Source organism: Chiloscyllium plagiosum, chromosome 1 (genome assembly GCF_004010195.1).
Source record: "Chiloscyllium plagiosum isolate BGI_BamShark_2017 chromosome 1, ASM401019v2, whole genome shotgun sequence".
Lineage (NCBI taxonomy): Eukaryota > Metazoa > Chordata > Chondrichthyes > Orectolobiformes > Hemiscylliidae > Chiloscyllium > Chiloscyllium plagiosum.
The window spans coordinates 68,938,701-68,957,213 of NC_057710.1; the positions used below are offsets into that span (position 1 = coordinate 68,938,701).

The 18,513-nt window shown below is 40.4% G+C and overlaps 1 protein-coding gene across 1 annotated transcript in view; it reads left to right on the forward strand.

Moving 5' to 3' along the window:
• The window catches only part of mtrex (Mtr4 exosome RNA helicase), a 60,600-nt gene that overhangs the window by 25,493 nt on the left and 16,594 nt on the right, over positions 1-18,513 (forward strand). The window contains exons 9-11 of the mRNA XM_043688694.1: positions 4,586-4,684; positions 6,744-6,846; positions 11,373-11,504. Of these exons, the coding sequence (XP_043544629.1) occupies positions 4,586-4,684; positions 6,744-6,846; positions 11,373-11,504 (334 nt within the window). The remainder of the gene's footprint in view (positions 1-4,585; positions 4,685-6,743; positions 6,847-11,372; positions 11,505-18,513) is intronic.

Sequence of the window (18,513 nt, forward strand, 5' to 3'; positions counted from 1 at the left end):
AATGGAAATTAATTCATCACATTCTGATTTTTATTGGTAGTAGACAGGCTGTGGGGAGTCAGGAGTGAGTTACTCACTGCAACATTCCAAACCTTTGACCATCTTTTGTAACTGTGGCATTTACATGGCTTGTCTTGTTCAGTTCCTGGAGAATGATAATGACGAGAATGTTGATTGTGAGGGATTCAGCACTGGAAGTGCCACGGAATGCTGAGCAACACTGTAGTTTCACTAGATAGCAGAAACAAGTGCTGATGAAATGTCGGACACTATCTCAAAGAGAACTATGCTTCAGTTGTAGAATGTAGGTCGCGTCCCAATTGAAGTGCTAAATTTAGTGTTGGACGCTGCATCTTAGCAAAATGTGATGTTGTAATAGTTACTGTTTATTGGATGGAGACTGTTCCTTGAGGGTTAAGTTGTGAAGTCCATTTGAGATCTCCATGTGTTAGTACCAAGAAGCTTACTACCGAAAGGAGAATTCAATACATGAAGGAGTAGTCTTAAAAGTAGAGCTATGCAATTCAAAGTGACAGTGAGGAGAATTTTTGCACATTGAGTGCAATGGATATCTGGAATTTGTTCCTCCATAAACATAAGTGCATCTTAAATTAAGTTTTCTGAGATTTATGTTGTGAGGTTATGAACGAATATAATCAAAGACAGGCAATTAAAGTTGAACTGATTAGTTCTGCTTCTACTTATCCATCCATCTGTACTAAACAATTGTAACATTTAAAAACATTTTCACATATTCTTAATTTTAAATGAAACATTGGGCATAAGTTAGGGCTGGTAAAGGGACTCTTGAATGGCATGGAAGACAGTTGGAAAAGGCTGTCTTTCCTAGCTCTCCAGCATTACTGTAGACAAGGCTAGCTCTCCAGCACTTTGTGTCCAACTCCTAAGTCTAAGTGATGCAGCAAATCCAAATTTGATTGACATTAGGCAAACTGCTTCACCTCTCAATTCCTCATCCTCTCTCTGTCACTTTTTCTGTCTACCCAATGCAACCAGCATTCTTCCTGTGACAAGCTGATTGTTATCACCATCCTGTAGCTGTCACGGGATCTCTTATTCAATTCTAATGGTATTTTAGAAGCAGTGCTAGGAAGGTTTGCTTCATATTCCGATATTGAGCTCTTAATTAGAGGACCATGGGGATGGATTGAATTATTCCTAACTTCATTCCTTGGCTATTTTCTGTACATGATTTATGATTCTTCTCATAATTTTTTTTCCAGCCCTCCCACGTTCCATGTACATCCAGATTATCTAAAGTTCTGTATCTGATCCATAGTGAGACAACACCTCAAATGCTGTTGAACGATGGCACACACTGCTTCATTATTGGATAAATTGTGAATAGCATTCAGTACTGAACTCTTTAGCAAACTATCTCAAAATTAAGGAGGAGATAGCAGAAAGATGACAGATCTCAAGTTTTGGGACTAGGATATTTCTCTGAGGAATTGTTGAATCTATATGTCTTAATTTGTAATTCTTAGGGCTTACATTGTTGTATTCTAAAAGGTGCAGCTCCAGAGATAGTGGATGGGTTGGTTATGATTTTCTAAAATTCCTGAAGTTCTGGAAGATTGGAGTTTATCAAACTTCAATATTTAAATAAAGGAGAGAAAGAGACAGCAGGAAGTTGAAGGCCAGTTAGCCTAAGGATAGCCACCTGAAAAATACTGGAATCTATTTTTTTAATGAAGTCTCAACATTGCACTTAGGAAAACGGTATGATGAAATCAGTATGGTTGTAATAAAAGAAAATTTATGCTTGATAATTTATTAGCGTTTTTTGATTATGTAACTAGGAGAGATAAAGGGCAACCAGTGGATGTAGCATATTTGGATCTCTGGAAGTTATTTGATAAAGTGCTACACATTGGAAGTAATATCTTTGGATGGATAATGGACCGGCAGCAAAGATAAATGGGACATTTTCAAGTTGGTGGGCATTGCTCGTGGAGTGTCACAAGGATCAGAAATAGAGCTTCACATTTTTTTAATCTACATCATTATTGAAGAGATAGGATAATGTATCCACATCCGCTGCTGGATCTGAATATAAATTTTGAGGAGGATGTGAAGAGGTAGCAAGGAGTTAAATATGGTTAAATGAGTGAGTGACAGTATGAAGATGGAATATAATATGAAAAGTGTGAGGTTATTGCAAGAATGGAAAAACATAATAATTTTGAAAAGCTGTGAAATGTGTTTTCCTGAAAATTAACATTTATTTGGGTATGCTGATAAAGAACACAAGGTGGTGTGCAAATACAGTAGTGCCTCGACTTACGAACTTAATCCGTTCCGGGACCCGGTTCGCGAACCGAAAAGTTCGCGAACTGAATCAATTTTTCCCATTGTTCGGATAGTGTAAGAATGCTTGGACGGCTGTTCACAGCGCACACGCCATAGACGAACTGAATGAGATCGCACGGGGCCTGAGAGCTTTTGTGTTCAACAAGTGCGTAGCAAAGCAGAACAATGAAACCACGTGGTTGCATACGGGCTTTTTGCGTTCCTACCTCTGTTCGTATCTTGAATTTCGTACATATGTTGAAGCAATAATTTTACAGTCCTGTTCGTAAACCAATTTGTTCGTGAGCGGAGTCGTTCGTATGTCGAGGCGCTACTGTACAGCAAATAGCTAGACCTATTGTATAGTGGCTTTTATTGCAAGGGAATTGGAATAAAAAAGAAAGTCGTATTCCAACTTATTACATCTAGAGCAGTGTGGGCTGTTCTGTCTTCAAATTTAAGGACGAGTACTTGCACTGGAGGCAGATCAACAATGGTTTAATAAATCCATGATTTGAGAATGTTATTCTCTGATGAAACGCTGAGTAAATTTGATCAGTATTCTGCAGAGCTTAAAAGAAGAGAGCAGATACTATTGAAACATACAAAGTTCTGAAGGTGATTGGGAGGACTGACACTGAATTTGTCCCCCCTGTTTGGGAATCTGGAAGACAGGCATAATCTCTGGTTAAGGTGATGATCATTTATAACTGAATCAGAATTTGGAATCTTTAGAATTCTCTACCGCAAAGAGTATATATAGAGTCATAGAGATGTACAGCATGGAAACAGACCCCTCGGTCCAACCTGTCCACGCTGACCAGATATCCCAACCCAATCTAGTCCCACCTCCAGAACCCGGGCCATATCCCTCCAAACCCTTCCTATTCATATACCTATCCAAATGCCTCTTAAATGCTGCAATTGTATCAGCGTCCACCACATCCTGTGGCAGCTCATTCCATACACATACCACCCTCTGCGTGAAAAAGTTGCCCCTTCGGTCACTTTTCTGTCTTTCCACTCTCACCCTACACCTATGCCCTCTAGTTCTGGTCTCCCCGACCCTAGGGAAAAGACTTTGTCTATTTATTAATTCCATGCCCCTCATAATTTTGTAAACCTCTATAAGGTCACCCCTCAGCCTCCGACATTAATAAAACTTAGTGCCGGGTAACAGATGTTTAGCCTATTAGGGAAGCAAGGGACACAGTGAATAGGTGGGAAAATAGAAACTAACCCGAAAATCAACTGTAATTACGTTGAATGACACAGATGTGGAATGAAGGAGTTGTAAGGCCTATTCCTCATATTGCTTAAATTCGTATCTTCGCACATTTTTGTTTCTTTTACATTCTACCAGATCCGTTGACCTTGAGTTGCAGCCTTGAAATGTTTTGCTTCCACAATCTTGAACACTCTCTTTAAACAGCCTGTCCCTTCCTTGCGACCTCTCCCTCCTATATCTGTTAAATCATGGTATTATTGTGGTTTCCCAGAGTGTGTTTTGTTTTCAAGTGCTATATGGCCCAGCTGGTCTCCCCCCAATGTTCATGCTCCATGCCAGCCTCTTTCCATACCTCTTTATTTAACACCAGCAACATTCTCTGGCTTGGCTTGTACAGCTAGATTTTCAGTTTACCATTTCATAGAATCACATAGTATAGAAGAGGCCCGTCAGCCCATCAAGTTTGTACTGCTGCAAAGTAATTTGATTAGTCCGAATTGGAATCTGACGGCATTCTGCAAACTACACAGCACAAAATTAACACTGATCAATTTTCTTTTCATGCTTCTTGTTGCACTTCATGTCATAATTCTAACACAGTTAGAAAATTCCAAACTCTTCGAATACGCCTGTCATGTTTCTTTCTTTTTGACTTTTGAACTCGAGAATATCTTAATTTACCATGAGTTTTCTGATGCTTCTAGCAATAGGATTCTAATTGACTCCTTTTTATTTTTACAATTATGTGAATATGGCATAAAATTGCCTTTGGTTCAAAGTCTTTAGTTTTATTCTCTGCATCCTTTATTCCAGAAGGTTCAACCATCCTTGTAATATATTAAATTATGCATTTCTGAAACTGTAAACTTGAAACATGTCTTTAATGCTTTATCTGTATGTGTTTTTAACGTGAATTCGATTGAATGTTTTCAATTATATGACTTGTTAGGTAGGTAGTTATAATTTATAAATAAGGTGCACATTTGTGGTTAAACACCCATTTTCCAATTTGTTTGAAAGTCTTATTTGTAATTTTTGTTTTAGCCGTGCCATGTGATCTATACCGACTACAGACCGACACCTTTGCAGCACTATATTTTTCCAGCTGGAGGTGATGGATTGCATCTAGTAGTTGATGAAAATGTAAGTGAAGGAGATCTTTGAACTGCACTGTATAAAAGTGATTTGTGAAATTTCATTTGTATACTTTGAACTGTGGATATGTAACTGTTAGATGGATATATCGGCCAGAAAAATGACCAAAGCAGTTTGCGCTTGTGGGTAGTGAAGAAAGTGTAGCCACCTTTGTCCATTTCCTCCTCAAATTTATTCAGTTTCCCAGCACCTGTCACACTCTGGGGTAGTAAATTGCACAGATTTACGATCCTTTAGATGTGCAAAATGATTTTACTGTGGAAATTAGGAAGTAATTTTTAACATGATAGATGCAAAAGATTACAGTACATCCCTCTAGCTTTATAGCTAGTCATGTTGACCATCAAGACAAAAGTTTCAGATGTGCCTGTATATTTCAGAGCAGCTTTCTCCCAATTTGGAGAGCTAATGGAAAAGTTGCTTGAATTTGCTGAATATTATACCAGTTGTAGGATCGTTTTTGAAATTTGCAGTTAAAAATGGGTGGAGAATCCTTAAATGAATCACAGAAGATTAATTTAGATTAGGTTAGATTCCCTACAACGTGGAAACAGGCCCTTCGGCACATCCAGTGCACACGGATCCTCCAAAGAGTAACCCACCCAGACCCATTTCCCTCTGATTAATGCACCTAACACTATGGACAATTTAGCTTGGCCAGTTCACCTGACCTGCATATCTTTGGACTGCGGGAGAAAACCAGAGCACCCAGAGGAAACCGGCGCAAACTCCACACAGACAGTCGCCCGAGGCTGGAACCGAATCCGGGACCCCAGTGCTGCGAGGCAGCAGTGCCAACCACTGAACCACTGATTGAGCATATCTCTTCACTTTTATGAGACTATTGTCCTCACCTGAAACAAATTGAACCCCATCCACCACCACTATCCTCCACCTGGCTAAGCTGATCTTCACCTTGAACAACTCTGCTCCAGCAAGTCTCACTGCAAGATAAAGAGCAGAATCTCACTTTCCACTTCGGAACCCTGCAGCTTTCATGACTCAATGTCAAGTTGAACAGCTTTAGAGCTTGAACATCCCTTCCATGTCCTATGCCCAACCCCACACCCCAGGTTCTGTCATGACATTGGCTGCTTTCAGCCCAACCAACCCATTCTTATCCATTCATGGCCCACATTGTCAGCTTTTCTCCTTCCCTTGCATTCTATCAACCATTCCTTTGTTTGCCTAAGTTGTTTCTGTCTCTCTGGGCTCCATGTCAATCTATTCATTCACTCACTAGGCAAAAGTGAGGACTGCAGATGCTGGAAATCAGAGTCTAGATTAGAGTGGTGCTGGAAAAGCACAGCAGGTCAGGCAGCATCCGAGGAGCAGAAAAATTGACGTTTCGGGCACAGCCCTCCCCCCCCCCCCCTCAAATAAAAAGGTATCATTAATATGGAGACCATATTTTTAGAGTTACTAGCAGCTCTGAAGAAAGGTCACCGGACTCTAAGCATTAACTCTAATTCCTCTCCACAGAGACTGATCTGCTGAGTTTATTCAGCAATTTCTGTTTTGGTTTCAGATCTTCAATATGTGCAGATCCTTGTTTTATTTCAGTGATTGTGCACAGTCATTCCAGCAAGGCTTTCTCTGCCCACCCTCATCTCCCCCATGTGATGTCCCAATGAAGAGGTTAGCTCTCTGATGCTAATTACAGGAAACAAAAGAATTAAGAGTAGGAGTAGATAATTCAGCCCCTTGAACCTGCTCTACCATTTTAACAAGATCGTGGCTGATCTCATCTTGGCCTCAACTCTACTTTCCTGCCTGTTCCCTGTGACCCATTAACTGATTACTAATTAAAAATTGTCCATTTCCTCCTCAAATTTATTAAGTTTCCCAGCACCTGCCACACTCTGGGGTAGTGAATTCCACAGATGCATGATCCTTTGGATGTGCAAAATGATTTTACTGTGGAAAGTAGGAAGTAATTTTTAATATGATAGATGCAAAAGATTACAGTGCAGCCCTCCAGCTTTACAGCCAGTCATGATTCTAATGAGTATTTTTCAGAAAATGCATTTTTTTTTGTATCTAAAAGGGGGATTTTAGAGAAGATAACTTCAATACTGCTATGCAAGTACTGAGAGATGCTGGTGAACTTTCCAAGGGTGATCCAAAGGGACGTAAAGGAGGAACTAAAGGTATTGAAAAATAAACTGAAATAATTATGTTTCCTTTATGGTCAGCTGCATGATGTTGCAGTGAAATGCTGACTCAATGTTTACAGATATACCAATGCTAAAGTATGCTTCCTTTAGTCGTTGGATTGTTAATTCTCTTCTACAATTTTGTTATAACTTGAAACGCAGTTTCTACTTGATTTGTGTTTTCTTCAGCATCTGATCCTTTTTGAAGTGTTCTCTCCTTTCTGCAATTATTTCAGGGATGAAAGATTTCTGCCTTTTAGCAGAATTGCAACCTTTGATTTGATTTATTTATTGTCAAATTCAGTGAAAAGTTTTGTTTACAAGTAGTACAGGAAGATCATAGTAAGCAAGGATATACAGATCATAGGGTGAGAAAAACTTGGAGGCAGACAGGTTACGTTGCACAGGGTATGTGCTGGGCAAGATCAACATTAGCAAGATCAGCATTATTTTAAGTGGAATTCTCCCCTTTGAAATGTTTTGCCCTGACCTCCATCTCCTCATCTTTGCAACCCTTTGCTTCTCATGAGCTTACTGGATTATGTTCCATTGTTAGTGTGGACCTTATCCTGCATTATATACACAAACTGGGACACAATGCATAATGGTAACATCACTACCTTCCCCCACCTTCTCTCTGATGTATCACCTCCGTCCCCACCACCATTCACCTATTGTACTCTTTGCTACCTTCTCCCCAGCCCCACCCCCCATTTATCTCTCCAGCCTGGAGGTTCCCTGCCTCCATTTCTGATGGAGGGCTTTTGCCGAAATGTCGATTTTCCTGCTCCTCAGAGGCTGCTTGACCTGCTGTGCTTTTCCAGCACCACTCTAATCTAGACTCTGGTTTCCAGCATCTGCAGTCCTCACTTTTGACTAGTAACCTCGAGGCCTGGCCTAGTGGGTTCCAATCTGACCACAGCAGCGAGTGGAATTTAAATTATACTAATAAATCTGGAATTAAAAGCTAGTCTCTCAGTCATGGCAATGATGAAATTGTCATCAATTTTTGTATGGCTCATACTGTGCCCTTCAGGGAATATAATCTGCCATCCTTACCAAGTCTGGTTTACATGTGACTTCTGACACATGAGTGTGGTTGACACTTAACTGCTTTCGGAAAAGACCAAGTGAGCTTCTTGGGTTAGGAACACTTAGGGCTGGGCATAACCCATGTCTCATGGAAAAGGGAAAAAAAAATGCTGAACTGTTGAAAAGGGAAGATTACGTGAGTGATTTTATGCAAATGCTTTGCGAGGTAGTTTTCATTCTAATAGAAAGTAAGCAAAAGGAATACTTATGTTTTTACTCACAAAGCATCTAATAATTCCACTATCTGAAGTTGTCTGGAAACATTTACATCTCCCAACAGATCACTACTGATGCTATCATCTTCTGGCCCCTCATGCAATGACTTTCTCACTCTGTTATCATGTGTACACATTTCTTCAGAACAAAAAGATTTTCAGATCTTTTGCTTCACTCGTTCTCATTTCTGGTATTTGTAAATAACTAATTGCGCCAGATAGTTTTAGGTTGAGGTTGAGGGGCAATGTTTTCTGTAAAATCTGAGTTTTGAAGTATGCAATTACCTCATTGCATTTGCATTATCTTCTTGACAGATCGTTTTCCTTAAAAAATATTTTTTATAAAATTCCAGTAACGTCGAAAAATATTCTTCCAACATTTCTAAAGCTCTATCTTTAAAAGCTATTATAGAATCTGCTTTCAGCATTATTTACAGTAAGACGACCCTTAGCAGCAGCTTTAAAATAAATCAAGTGTTTCCTTTGGCATTTTAAATAAAAACAATTGACTAGAGAGAATTTTTTAATTGCCCCATTTACATAGTCATAACTCTTATTCTACATCTGTTTTTGGTCTTTTCAAAATCTGTTGAATCAAAACTCCCCAGTTTCTCTAATTGAGCTAAGCACAAAACCCATGTCTAGATGGGAGTAAAAATTATGATGTTCTAATATGATTCATCAAATGATACGTATTTTTCACGAAAACCCAGACTTGGAAGTGAAACATTTAAATCCATGACTAGCAAGTTGAATATAAGTTTATCGGTCTCAAAAATAAAGATTGCTGAATTTGAATGAAAAGTGGTGCAATACTTGTTTCTCTTTTTATTTCACAGGTAGGCAGAATATTGCTGAATAATGTATAGTTGATTCTAACAAAACATTTTCACTGATAGGACTGAAATACCGATTCATGTTCAGAAGTTTTCCAATGAGATATCATGATTACTTAAATTGGGCATTGATTTGCCACATCTTCTGAATTCTATACTATTTGACTGCTAAATTGATAGTGAAGAGTTTTGTGATCTTCAATTTACATTTTTAATAGGGCTTCAAATGAATGCTGATAAAATAAAGAATAAAACTTAGCACAGAAAAATAATGAAAAATTAAATGCTGAGATGTGTTTAAGTTTGTTTCAGCCCTATTCCACAATTTTGAAGCCAAGTATTATTTGATATGAAACATGTTTAACAAGAATTGTGGATTTCTTGCCTGTGATTAAAAAGTGTGTCATTACATAGTGCCAGCCATTTTTGCTTTTTACAGATTATTGAAGAAATATCCCTTCCTATTTGAGTTATTATGGGTTTCAATTACAAAGACCCTGACTGTTTTGCAGTATTCAGTTATATTTGATGTAATCTCAGTCAGAAACGGACATTTCCTTATCCTGAGACTACGCCCCTAGTTCTAGAAGGTTTCAGCCAGAAAAATATAGTCTCAGAATCTTATCGAGTTCATGTAATACTCTGATACCCTTTGAATCTCAAGGACATATGCACACATTCCTTCTCAATCTCTCTTCCTAAGTTACTGTCATCAACCCAGGAATGAATATGGTGACCTGTCATTGCACTCGTTTAGGTTAAATTTATACTTCTGTACAGAGTCCAAAATTGTACACAGTGCCCCAGATGTGGCTTCACCAAAGTCCTGTGCAATTGCATCAAGAGATCCTCACACTAGTGCTCCAACCCCCTTCCAATATAGACATCAGGACAGTTTGAGTTCCTATTGCGTCTTGTATTTGATAAATTTATATTTCTTGCAGAAGAACACCCAAACCCTTTGAACACTAACAGTTATTAGTTTCGCATCATTCAGAAAATACTCATTTTTTGTGTTTTAGCTAGCTATAGAGTATTCATGCATATCCATGAATTATAATACATATGGGGCATCCAATTTAGTTCGGAGTTAGAATGGTCCAGCATCAAAAAAGACTCTGCTAAATTGACACAATGATGTTAGAAGCTATGTGGTTGTTTCAGACTTGTGTCGTCACAGTTTTATCCAGCACCAAGACATGTCGAACATGACCTGTACCTAGCATGAGCATCCTTCACCTTAATGAGGAAATTCAGAAGACAAAAAAAATGACTGAGTGATAGTCACATTTATTGCCTTTTAAAAATTGGTGAAGTTGCCATCTGTTATGGACCAGGCCAGACCCCCTTAAAATATTTTAAGAAGGTAGCTGAGACCCTTATTTTTTCTTACTTTAAAAGCACATGAAAAGTGGGTGTCCTAGGTGTGGTGCAACTGGTCAAACCACTCAGCTTTAAGCAAAACTGAGTTTATTTAAACACCACAGTTGAAACATGAACAAAAGGCCGAATTTAGAATAACGTAACTATTGCAAAACATAAGGTATTACTGATTAACTGTTCCAATATAGTAACACCCTATAAACACACCCATTGGCCAAAAGGTACATTCAAACACAGGTTGGTACAGGCAGGAGGGAGCACATTCCAGAAAGAGATTTCAGAGAAAGTCAGAGGAATCCTTTACAGAAACTTGTATCTCCTGGACCCTCGCATCTTGTCACTGTTCCAGCTAAAACAAACTAGATAGAACCTGAACTGGGAGAACTGACCACGCCCCTTCCATTTTAAACTAGACTTTTCAGTACCTCTGCCTTTACGACCCATCTTCAAAAAAAAAACCAAGGGCCAAAATAACCTTTTTACAATGACAGCATCGTCACACATGTATTTGCAATGTATTACAGGATGTTTTTCAAATTAATTTGTATGTTGGAAATCAAGAACCCACAGACATGACAGTTGTATTTACATGGGTAATTGCTAAAGATACCTGTGCTGAGGTAATATCATTTTTATCCTGTGAATTCTAAACTCCTGACTTAAAGGCAGTTGTAAATATATTTGTAGAAGTGAAAAAGTGGTTTAATCAAGCAATTATTTTTGATCTGGTAATTTTATTTTTAGCCAATCAAATGCAATACCCAAAATTACTGTGATGGAAACCAACATTCTCCACAAAATGAAGTTTTGATTCTGAGATTAAGGAATAACCTGTTTCTTTCTGCTTTCTGTTTCAAAAATGTTGAAATTGTGTGTTTTGATCTGAATTCATGAGCTGCAGTTGTAACATTAGTTGTATTGTATGACTTATTTTCATACATCAAAATTTTACTTCACTCCATTGTATGTGAAATGTTGTTATTCTGACATATAGGACCATCAAATGTGTTCAAAATTGTGAAAATGATCATGGAAAGGAATTTTCAGCCTGTTATCATCTTCAGCTTCAGCAAGAAAGACTGTGAAGCATATGCACTTCAAATGTCCAAGTTGGATTTTAATACAGGTAGGAGCACTTAAAAGTTAAATACTTTATTTCTACAGGAAGGTTTAAATAGAACTGTTTAAATACATATGAGAGAAATCTTTTCACCATTTTTCTAATTTAATGAAGGCTGTTGACAAATTGTTAAGAAGTAACATTTGAAGGGTTGATTAATTATACATTAGTTTATTTTTGCTTAATTAACACACAGTAAAGACAGCATGTGTTGTGACTGAGAGTGATGGTGGGTCCTGGTGTGATCTAAGGTAAACTTGTCTGTGTTAAATGCAGCTTGAGGAGCTTCAGTTCAGTCATATCATTGGAAGCTGACAAAACAAGATCAGGAAAATTACCTAGACACCGTTTCAGGAGTTGGTCACGTTCCTTGGGCTAGATAGAAATTCAGAGGTGGTCAGTGGTTTGGGAATGAAGAGTGTGATTGCCCTCAGACAGGTATGGAGAATCAGCATGTCCAAGAGACACCTCAATCCCTTTCGCTGTCCAACAAGTACAAAAAGATGCTTTCTTCCTGTGGATTAGGAAAGGGCAGCAAGTCAATTGACTGATGTGAGGCAAACTGTTCAAGCTGGGGAAGATAGAGGATGTGGTGAAACATTAGTCCAATCAGGGGATATATACTGTTCTCTTCAGCTGTGACTGGGAACTCTCATGAGTCCCACCCAGTGTCGGCGTTAGGGACATGCCCATAGAACTCCGTGAAGAACTTGGAATTGGAGGGTCCGGTTGTCATGATTTACACCACAGGTACATAATTTCTGCTTCGACCGAAGGGAATTTGAGAAGTTAGGGAAAGTCAAAGGTCATTATTTTTGACTTCTTGGATAAGCCATGCACCTATTAGCATTGGTTCAAGCTAGATAATTGAGGCTCAGGAATTTTACTTTATGAATACTTGGCAAAGATTGAGTTAATATATTGGGGTGGACTCTATCAAAATCAGGCTGAAACTACTGTCCTGGCAAATCATACAGCTAAGGCTGTGGCAGGGCTTCAAACAAATGTGGGGCTGGGTCAGCGGCTTTGAAAGAATTCAGATGAAGGGAAGTTTAGGGCAAATTGTTGGAGGGAATCCTGAGGGACAGGATATACATATATTTGGAAAGGCAAGGAGTGATTAGGGATAGTCAACATGGCTTTAGATGTGGGAAATCATGTCTCACAAACTTGATTGAGTTTTTTTGAAGATGTAATAAAAAAGAAAGTGAGGGCAGAGCAGTAGTTGTGATCTATATGGACTTCAGTAAGGCGTTCGACAAGGTTCCCAATGGGAGACTGATTAGCAAGGTTAGATCTCATGGAATAAAGGGAGAATTAGCCATTTGGATACAGAACTGGCTCAAAGGTAGAAGACAGAGGGTGGTGGTGGAGGGTTGTTTTTCAGACTGGAGGCCTGTGACCAGTGGAGTGCCACAAGGATTGGTGCTGGGTCCTCTACTTTTTGTCATTTACATAAATGATTTAGATGCGAGCAAAAGAGGTACAGTTAGTAAGTTTGCAGATGACACTAAAATTGGAGCTGTAGTGGACAGCGAAGAGGGTTGCCTCAGATTACAACAGGATCTGGACCAGAAGGGCCAATGGGCTGAGAAGTGGCAGATGGAGTTTAATTCAGATAAATGCAAGGTGCTGCATTTTGGGAAAGCAAATCTTAGCAGGACTTATACACTTAATAGTAAGGTCCTAAGGAGTGTTGCTGAACAAAGAGACCCTGGAGTGCAGGTTCATAGCTCCTTGAAAGTGGAGTCACAGGTAGATAGGATAGTGAAGAAGGCGTTTGGTATGCTTTCCTTTATTGGTCAGAGTATTGAGTACAGGAGTTGGGAGGTCATGTTGCGGCTGTACAGGACATTGGTTAGGCCACTGTTGGAATATTGCATGCAATTCAGGTCTCCTTCCTATCGGAAAGATGTTGTGAAACTTGAAAGGGTTCAGAAAAGATTTACAAGGATGTTGCCAGGATTTGTGCTATGGGGAGAGGCTGAACAGGCTGGGGCTGTTTTCCCTAGAGTCTCGGAGGCTAAGGGTGACCTTATAGAGGTTTACAAAATTATGAGGGGCATAGATAAGATAAATAGACAAAGTCTTTTCCCTGGGATTGGGGAGTCCAGAACTAGAGGACATAGGTTTAGGGTGAGAGGGGAAAGATATAAAAGAGACCTAAGGGGCAACTTTTTCATGCAGAGGATGGTACATGTATGGAATGAGCTGGCAGAGAATGTAATGGTGGCTGGTACAATTGCAACATTGAAGAGGCATTTGGATGGGTATATGAATAGGAAGGATTTGGAGGGATATGGGCCGGGTGCTGGCAGGTGGGACTAGATTGGGTTGGGATATCTGGTCGGCATGGATGGGTTGGACCGAAGGGTCTATTTCCATGCTGTACATCTCTACGACTCTAAAAGAGAGTGGTTGAGGCTTCAGAACAATAAAGCAATGTGGGTAAAACCACAGAGAGCAGGACAAGAATCAGAGTTCATAAATCAGGTAACTGCAGGGACCACAAGGAAAAAGATGAAATTCAAGATCTTTTCAATGCGCAAATCATCTGCAATACGATGAATGAGTTAGTGGGGCAATAGTAATTTAGTCTTAACAGTAACTTTATCATTGAACATTAAACAAGAAGTGATTGGACCTTGTAATAATTGTGACTAATTAAGTGCTGCAAAAGTCTCTGTTGTACCACAGTTGTTTACAGTCTGCTCATGACTTGGATGAGTAATGAATCTAGCTTTATTGATGATGGAAAGCTAGAATATGGGAGTGCAGGGCAAGGGGCAAGATTTAGAACCAAGATGAGGAAAAACTTCTCTAGTTGGAATGTCTGAATCTTTGAACTTCTATATCCTAGACAGTTGTGGATACTCCATTTTTGAGTATAATTAAGGTTTGGATACAAAGACTTCTGGACTCTCAAGAAATCAAGTGAGATGGGGTGCAGATGAAAAAATGGAGTTTGGGTGGAAGATCCACCATGATTGTGTTAAATCACAACTTAGGCCAGAAGGGCAGTATGGCCGACTGCTTTTTAAAATTGTCTTGTTTAATCAGCACCGCATCCCATTGTGTGCAGCAACTTGTCTTGACTACTGGATGCTAATCAGCAATTCAATGTGGCTTGTTCCGCAGCACCACTCAAGTCCACAACTTCTATTACAAACAAAAATAGAAATTGCTGTAAAGGCTCAGCAGGTCTGGCAGTGTCTGTGTCGAGAAATCGCAGTTAACGTTTTGAGTCCAGTGACCCATCCTGAGAACTGGACTTGTGGTCACAACTTCTACTTTCTCATGTACACAGATTTTAAGTTCCACTACAGGTTCACCCTGATTTGGACATCGCCCATTTTTATTTCCAATTTTGCTGAGTCTAAATCCTGGATTGGACTGTCTTAACAATATTGTGAGCATACCATCAACATATGGACAGCAACTGTTAATCTTCCTGATGGCAAATAGGTGTGGCCTTGCCTTCACCAACATTCAGTAAAATAATGTCAATGACGTTCATTCTTCGGAGTATGTATTTCTGTTCATCAGTCAGTGCTGAGTGTCACAAATTGAACTGATACTTGTTCAGTCCAGTTGGATCAGATTTTTAAGAACAGGAAAAGATGAATCAATGAGTTGAATTAATTTTTAAATTGATCAGTCCCACTCAGGTAGCATTGCAGTCGTTTCCCTAAACTTTCCTTTCTCCAGAAGTGTATGTAATAGACTCTTAAATTTTTTTATTGTTCATTTTCTCATTTTATCTTATTCATTTAGTCTAAAAACATTGTTGCTTTTTGAATGAAGGTTTGCCTTTTATTCTAAGCCTCTAATTTTTAACTTGTACTATTAATCAGGACAACTTCTGTCAGTTAAAAATTTTAGCCAACTCTTATCCCCTTTTCCAGTTTCTAATTCAAATTCATCATGTAAATCCTCAACTTGCATAAAATGAAGTTGTTCCTTATTCCCAGTTTTGCTGCAGTTCATATAAGCATTACATTGCTTTCTCCAGTCAAATTTAAAAACTGTGTGTATTTAAAATTAGATTTGCACTATTTAGTATTTTGTCTTTCAACTTAAACATGTTTGAGTTTGTTTACATAGACTGTAAATTTAATTTTCTATTATGCCTTTTTTATTCACTCATGGCTCATTGGCATCACTGGCTGGGTTAATATTTATTGCCCATCCATAGTTGCCTTGAAAAACTGATGGTAAGTTGCCTTCTTAAACTGCTGCAGTCTATTTGCTGTGTGGAACTGCATCCTATTTCCAAATCATGATGGTGTGTGGCTTGCAGGTGATGGTGGACCAATGTGTCTGCTATACTTGTCTTTCCAGACAATAGTGGGTGCAAATCAGGAAGGTGCTGCCGAAGGATTTTAGTGAATTTCTGCAGTGCATTTTGTGGATGCTGCATGCTGCCACTACTGAGTAGCAATGATGGCAAGAATGGATGTTTGTGGATGTAGTGCCAGTCAAACAGGCTGCTTTGTCCAGGATAGTGTCAAGCCTTTCTGGCTGTTGTTGGAGTTCCACTCATCCAGGGAAGTATTCCATCACACACATTATTTGTGCCTTGTAGTTGATTAGTAGGCATTGGGGAATTGGGAAGTGAGTTACTCACTGCAGGATTCCTTAGCTCTGACCTCCTCTTGCAGCCACTGTGTTTATATAGCTAGTCCACTGACCACAATCTGAACTGGTAACCCCCTATGTTGACAGTGAGGAATTCAGTAATGGCAACACCGTTGAATGTCAAGGAGCAATGGTTAGATCCTCTCCTGCTGGAGATGGCTGTTGTCTGGCGCTTGTGTGGCACCAATGTTACTTGCCACTTTTCAGCCCAACCTGAATATTGTCCGGGTCATGTTGCATTTTGACATGGACTGCTTCAGTATTGGATGAGTCATGAATGGTACTGACCACTGTGCAGTCATTAGCAAACATCTTAATTGTGACCTTATGATGGAGAGAAAGTTATTGATGAAGCGGCTGAAGGCATTTGTTTAGGCTTAGAACACTACCCTGAGGAACTCCTGTAGAAATGTTCTGAGGCTCTGACAACCGCATCCATCTTCGTATATGCTAGCCATGACTCCAACCAATGGAGAGATATCCCCCAATTGCCATTGACTCTAGTTTTGTTTTGTCTACCTATTAGATACTGCACTCAGTCAAATGCAGGTAGAATGCAGTCACTCTTACCTCACCTCTGGAGTTCGGTTGTTTTATCTCTCAACCAAGTCAGAAATTGAGTGGCCCAGCAAAACCCAGTGAGCAGGTTATTGCCGAGCAAGTGTTGCTTTATAGCACTGTTGATGGCTTCAATAACGATCGAAGTGGACTGATGAGGCGGTAATTGGCTGAGTTGGATTTGTCCTGCTTTTTGTGTACAGGACACAGCTGGGCAATTTTCCACATTGCTTGGTAGATGACAGTGTTGTAGCTGTACAGGAGCAGTTTGACTGGAGGTGCAAGGGTGGGAGCACATGCACTATTCTTCAGTACTATTGCAGGAATGTTGTAAGGGCCCACAGCCTTTGCCTTATCCAGTGTCTCCAACCATTTTTTGATATCACATGGAGTGAATTGAATTGGCTGAAGATGGTATCTATGATGCTGGGAACCTCTGGAGGAGGTCAAGGTGGATCATCCACTGAGCACTTGTGGCTCAAGATTGTTGAGAATGCTTCAGCCTTATCTTTGGTACTAATGTACTGAGCTCCCCCATCATTGAGCATGACGATATTTGTGGGGTGGCTGTCTCCAGTAAGTTGTTTAATTATCCATTGCCATTCACAACTGGATGTGACAGGACTGCAGAGCCTATCTGATCTGTTGACTGGGGGATCTCTTAGCTCTGTATACCATTTGCTGCTTATGCTATTTGGCATGCATGTAGTCCCACTTCATGGCTTCAGCAGATTGACACCTTGTGTTTTGGTATGCCTGGTGCTACTCCTACATGCCCTCCTGTATTCCTCGTTGAATCAGGGTTCATCACTCAATTGCTGGTAATAAAAGGTTGGGAAAATGTTGGGCCATGAGGTTGCAGATTGTGTTAGAGTATGATTCTGTTGCTGGTGATGGCCAATGGCATCTCATGTTTGGCCAGTTTTGAGTTGCTGATCTGTTCAAAGTCTGTCCCATTTAGTATAGTGATAATGCCACGCAGCATGATAGAGGCAGTCCTCCACGTGAAGATAGGGTTTTGTTTCCACCAAGGCTGTATGATTGTCAGAGGAGAAAGTGAGGTCTGCAGATGCTGGAGATCAAAGTTGAAACTTTATTGCTGGAAAGCACAGCAGGTCAGGGCAGCATCAGGGAACAGGAGATTCGACGTTTCGGGCACAGGCCCTTCTTCAGGAATGAGCAGAGAGTGTTCAGCAGGAGAAGATAAAAGGTAGGGAGGAGGGACATGGAGGAGGGGCGTTGGAAATGTGATAGGTGGAAAGAGGTAAAGGTGAAGGTGATAGGTCGGAGTAGGGTGGAGGCGGAGAGGGCAAGAAGAAGACTGCAGGGCAGGAAGGCGGTGCCGGGCGGGAGGGACCCGGCTGAGACAAGGTGGGGGGAGGGGGGATGAAGAAACTGGTGAAGTCCAAGTTCATCCCCTGCGGTTGGAGGGCTCCCAGTCGGAAGATAAGACGCTCCTCCTCCGACCATCGGGTTGTTGTGGTTTGGCGGTGGATGAGTCCAATGACCTGCATATCCTCGGTGGAGTGGGAGCGGGAGTTGAAATGCTGTGCTACAGGGTGGTTGGGTTGGTTCGTCCAGGTGGCCCAGAGGTGCTCTCTGAATCGCTCCGCAAGTAGGCGGCCTGTCTCCCCAATATAGAGGAGGCCACACCGGCTGCAGCGGATGCAGTAGATAATGTGGGTGGAGGTGCAGATGAATCTGTGGCGGATATGGAAGTTTCCTTTGGGGCCTTGGAGAGAAGTGAGGGGGGAGGTGTGGGCGCAAGTGTTGCACCTCCTGCGGTTGCAAGGGAAGGCGCCGGGAGTGGAGGTTGGGT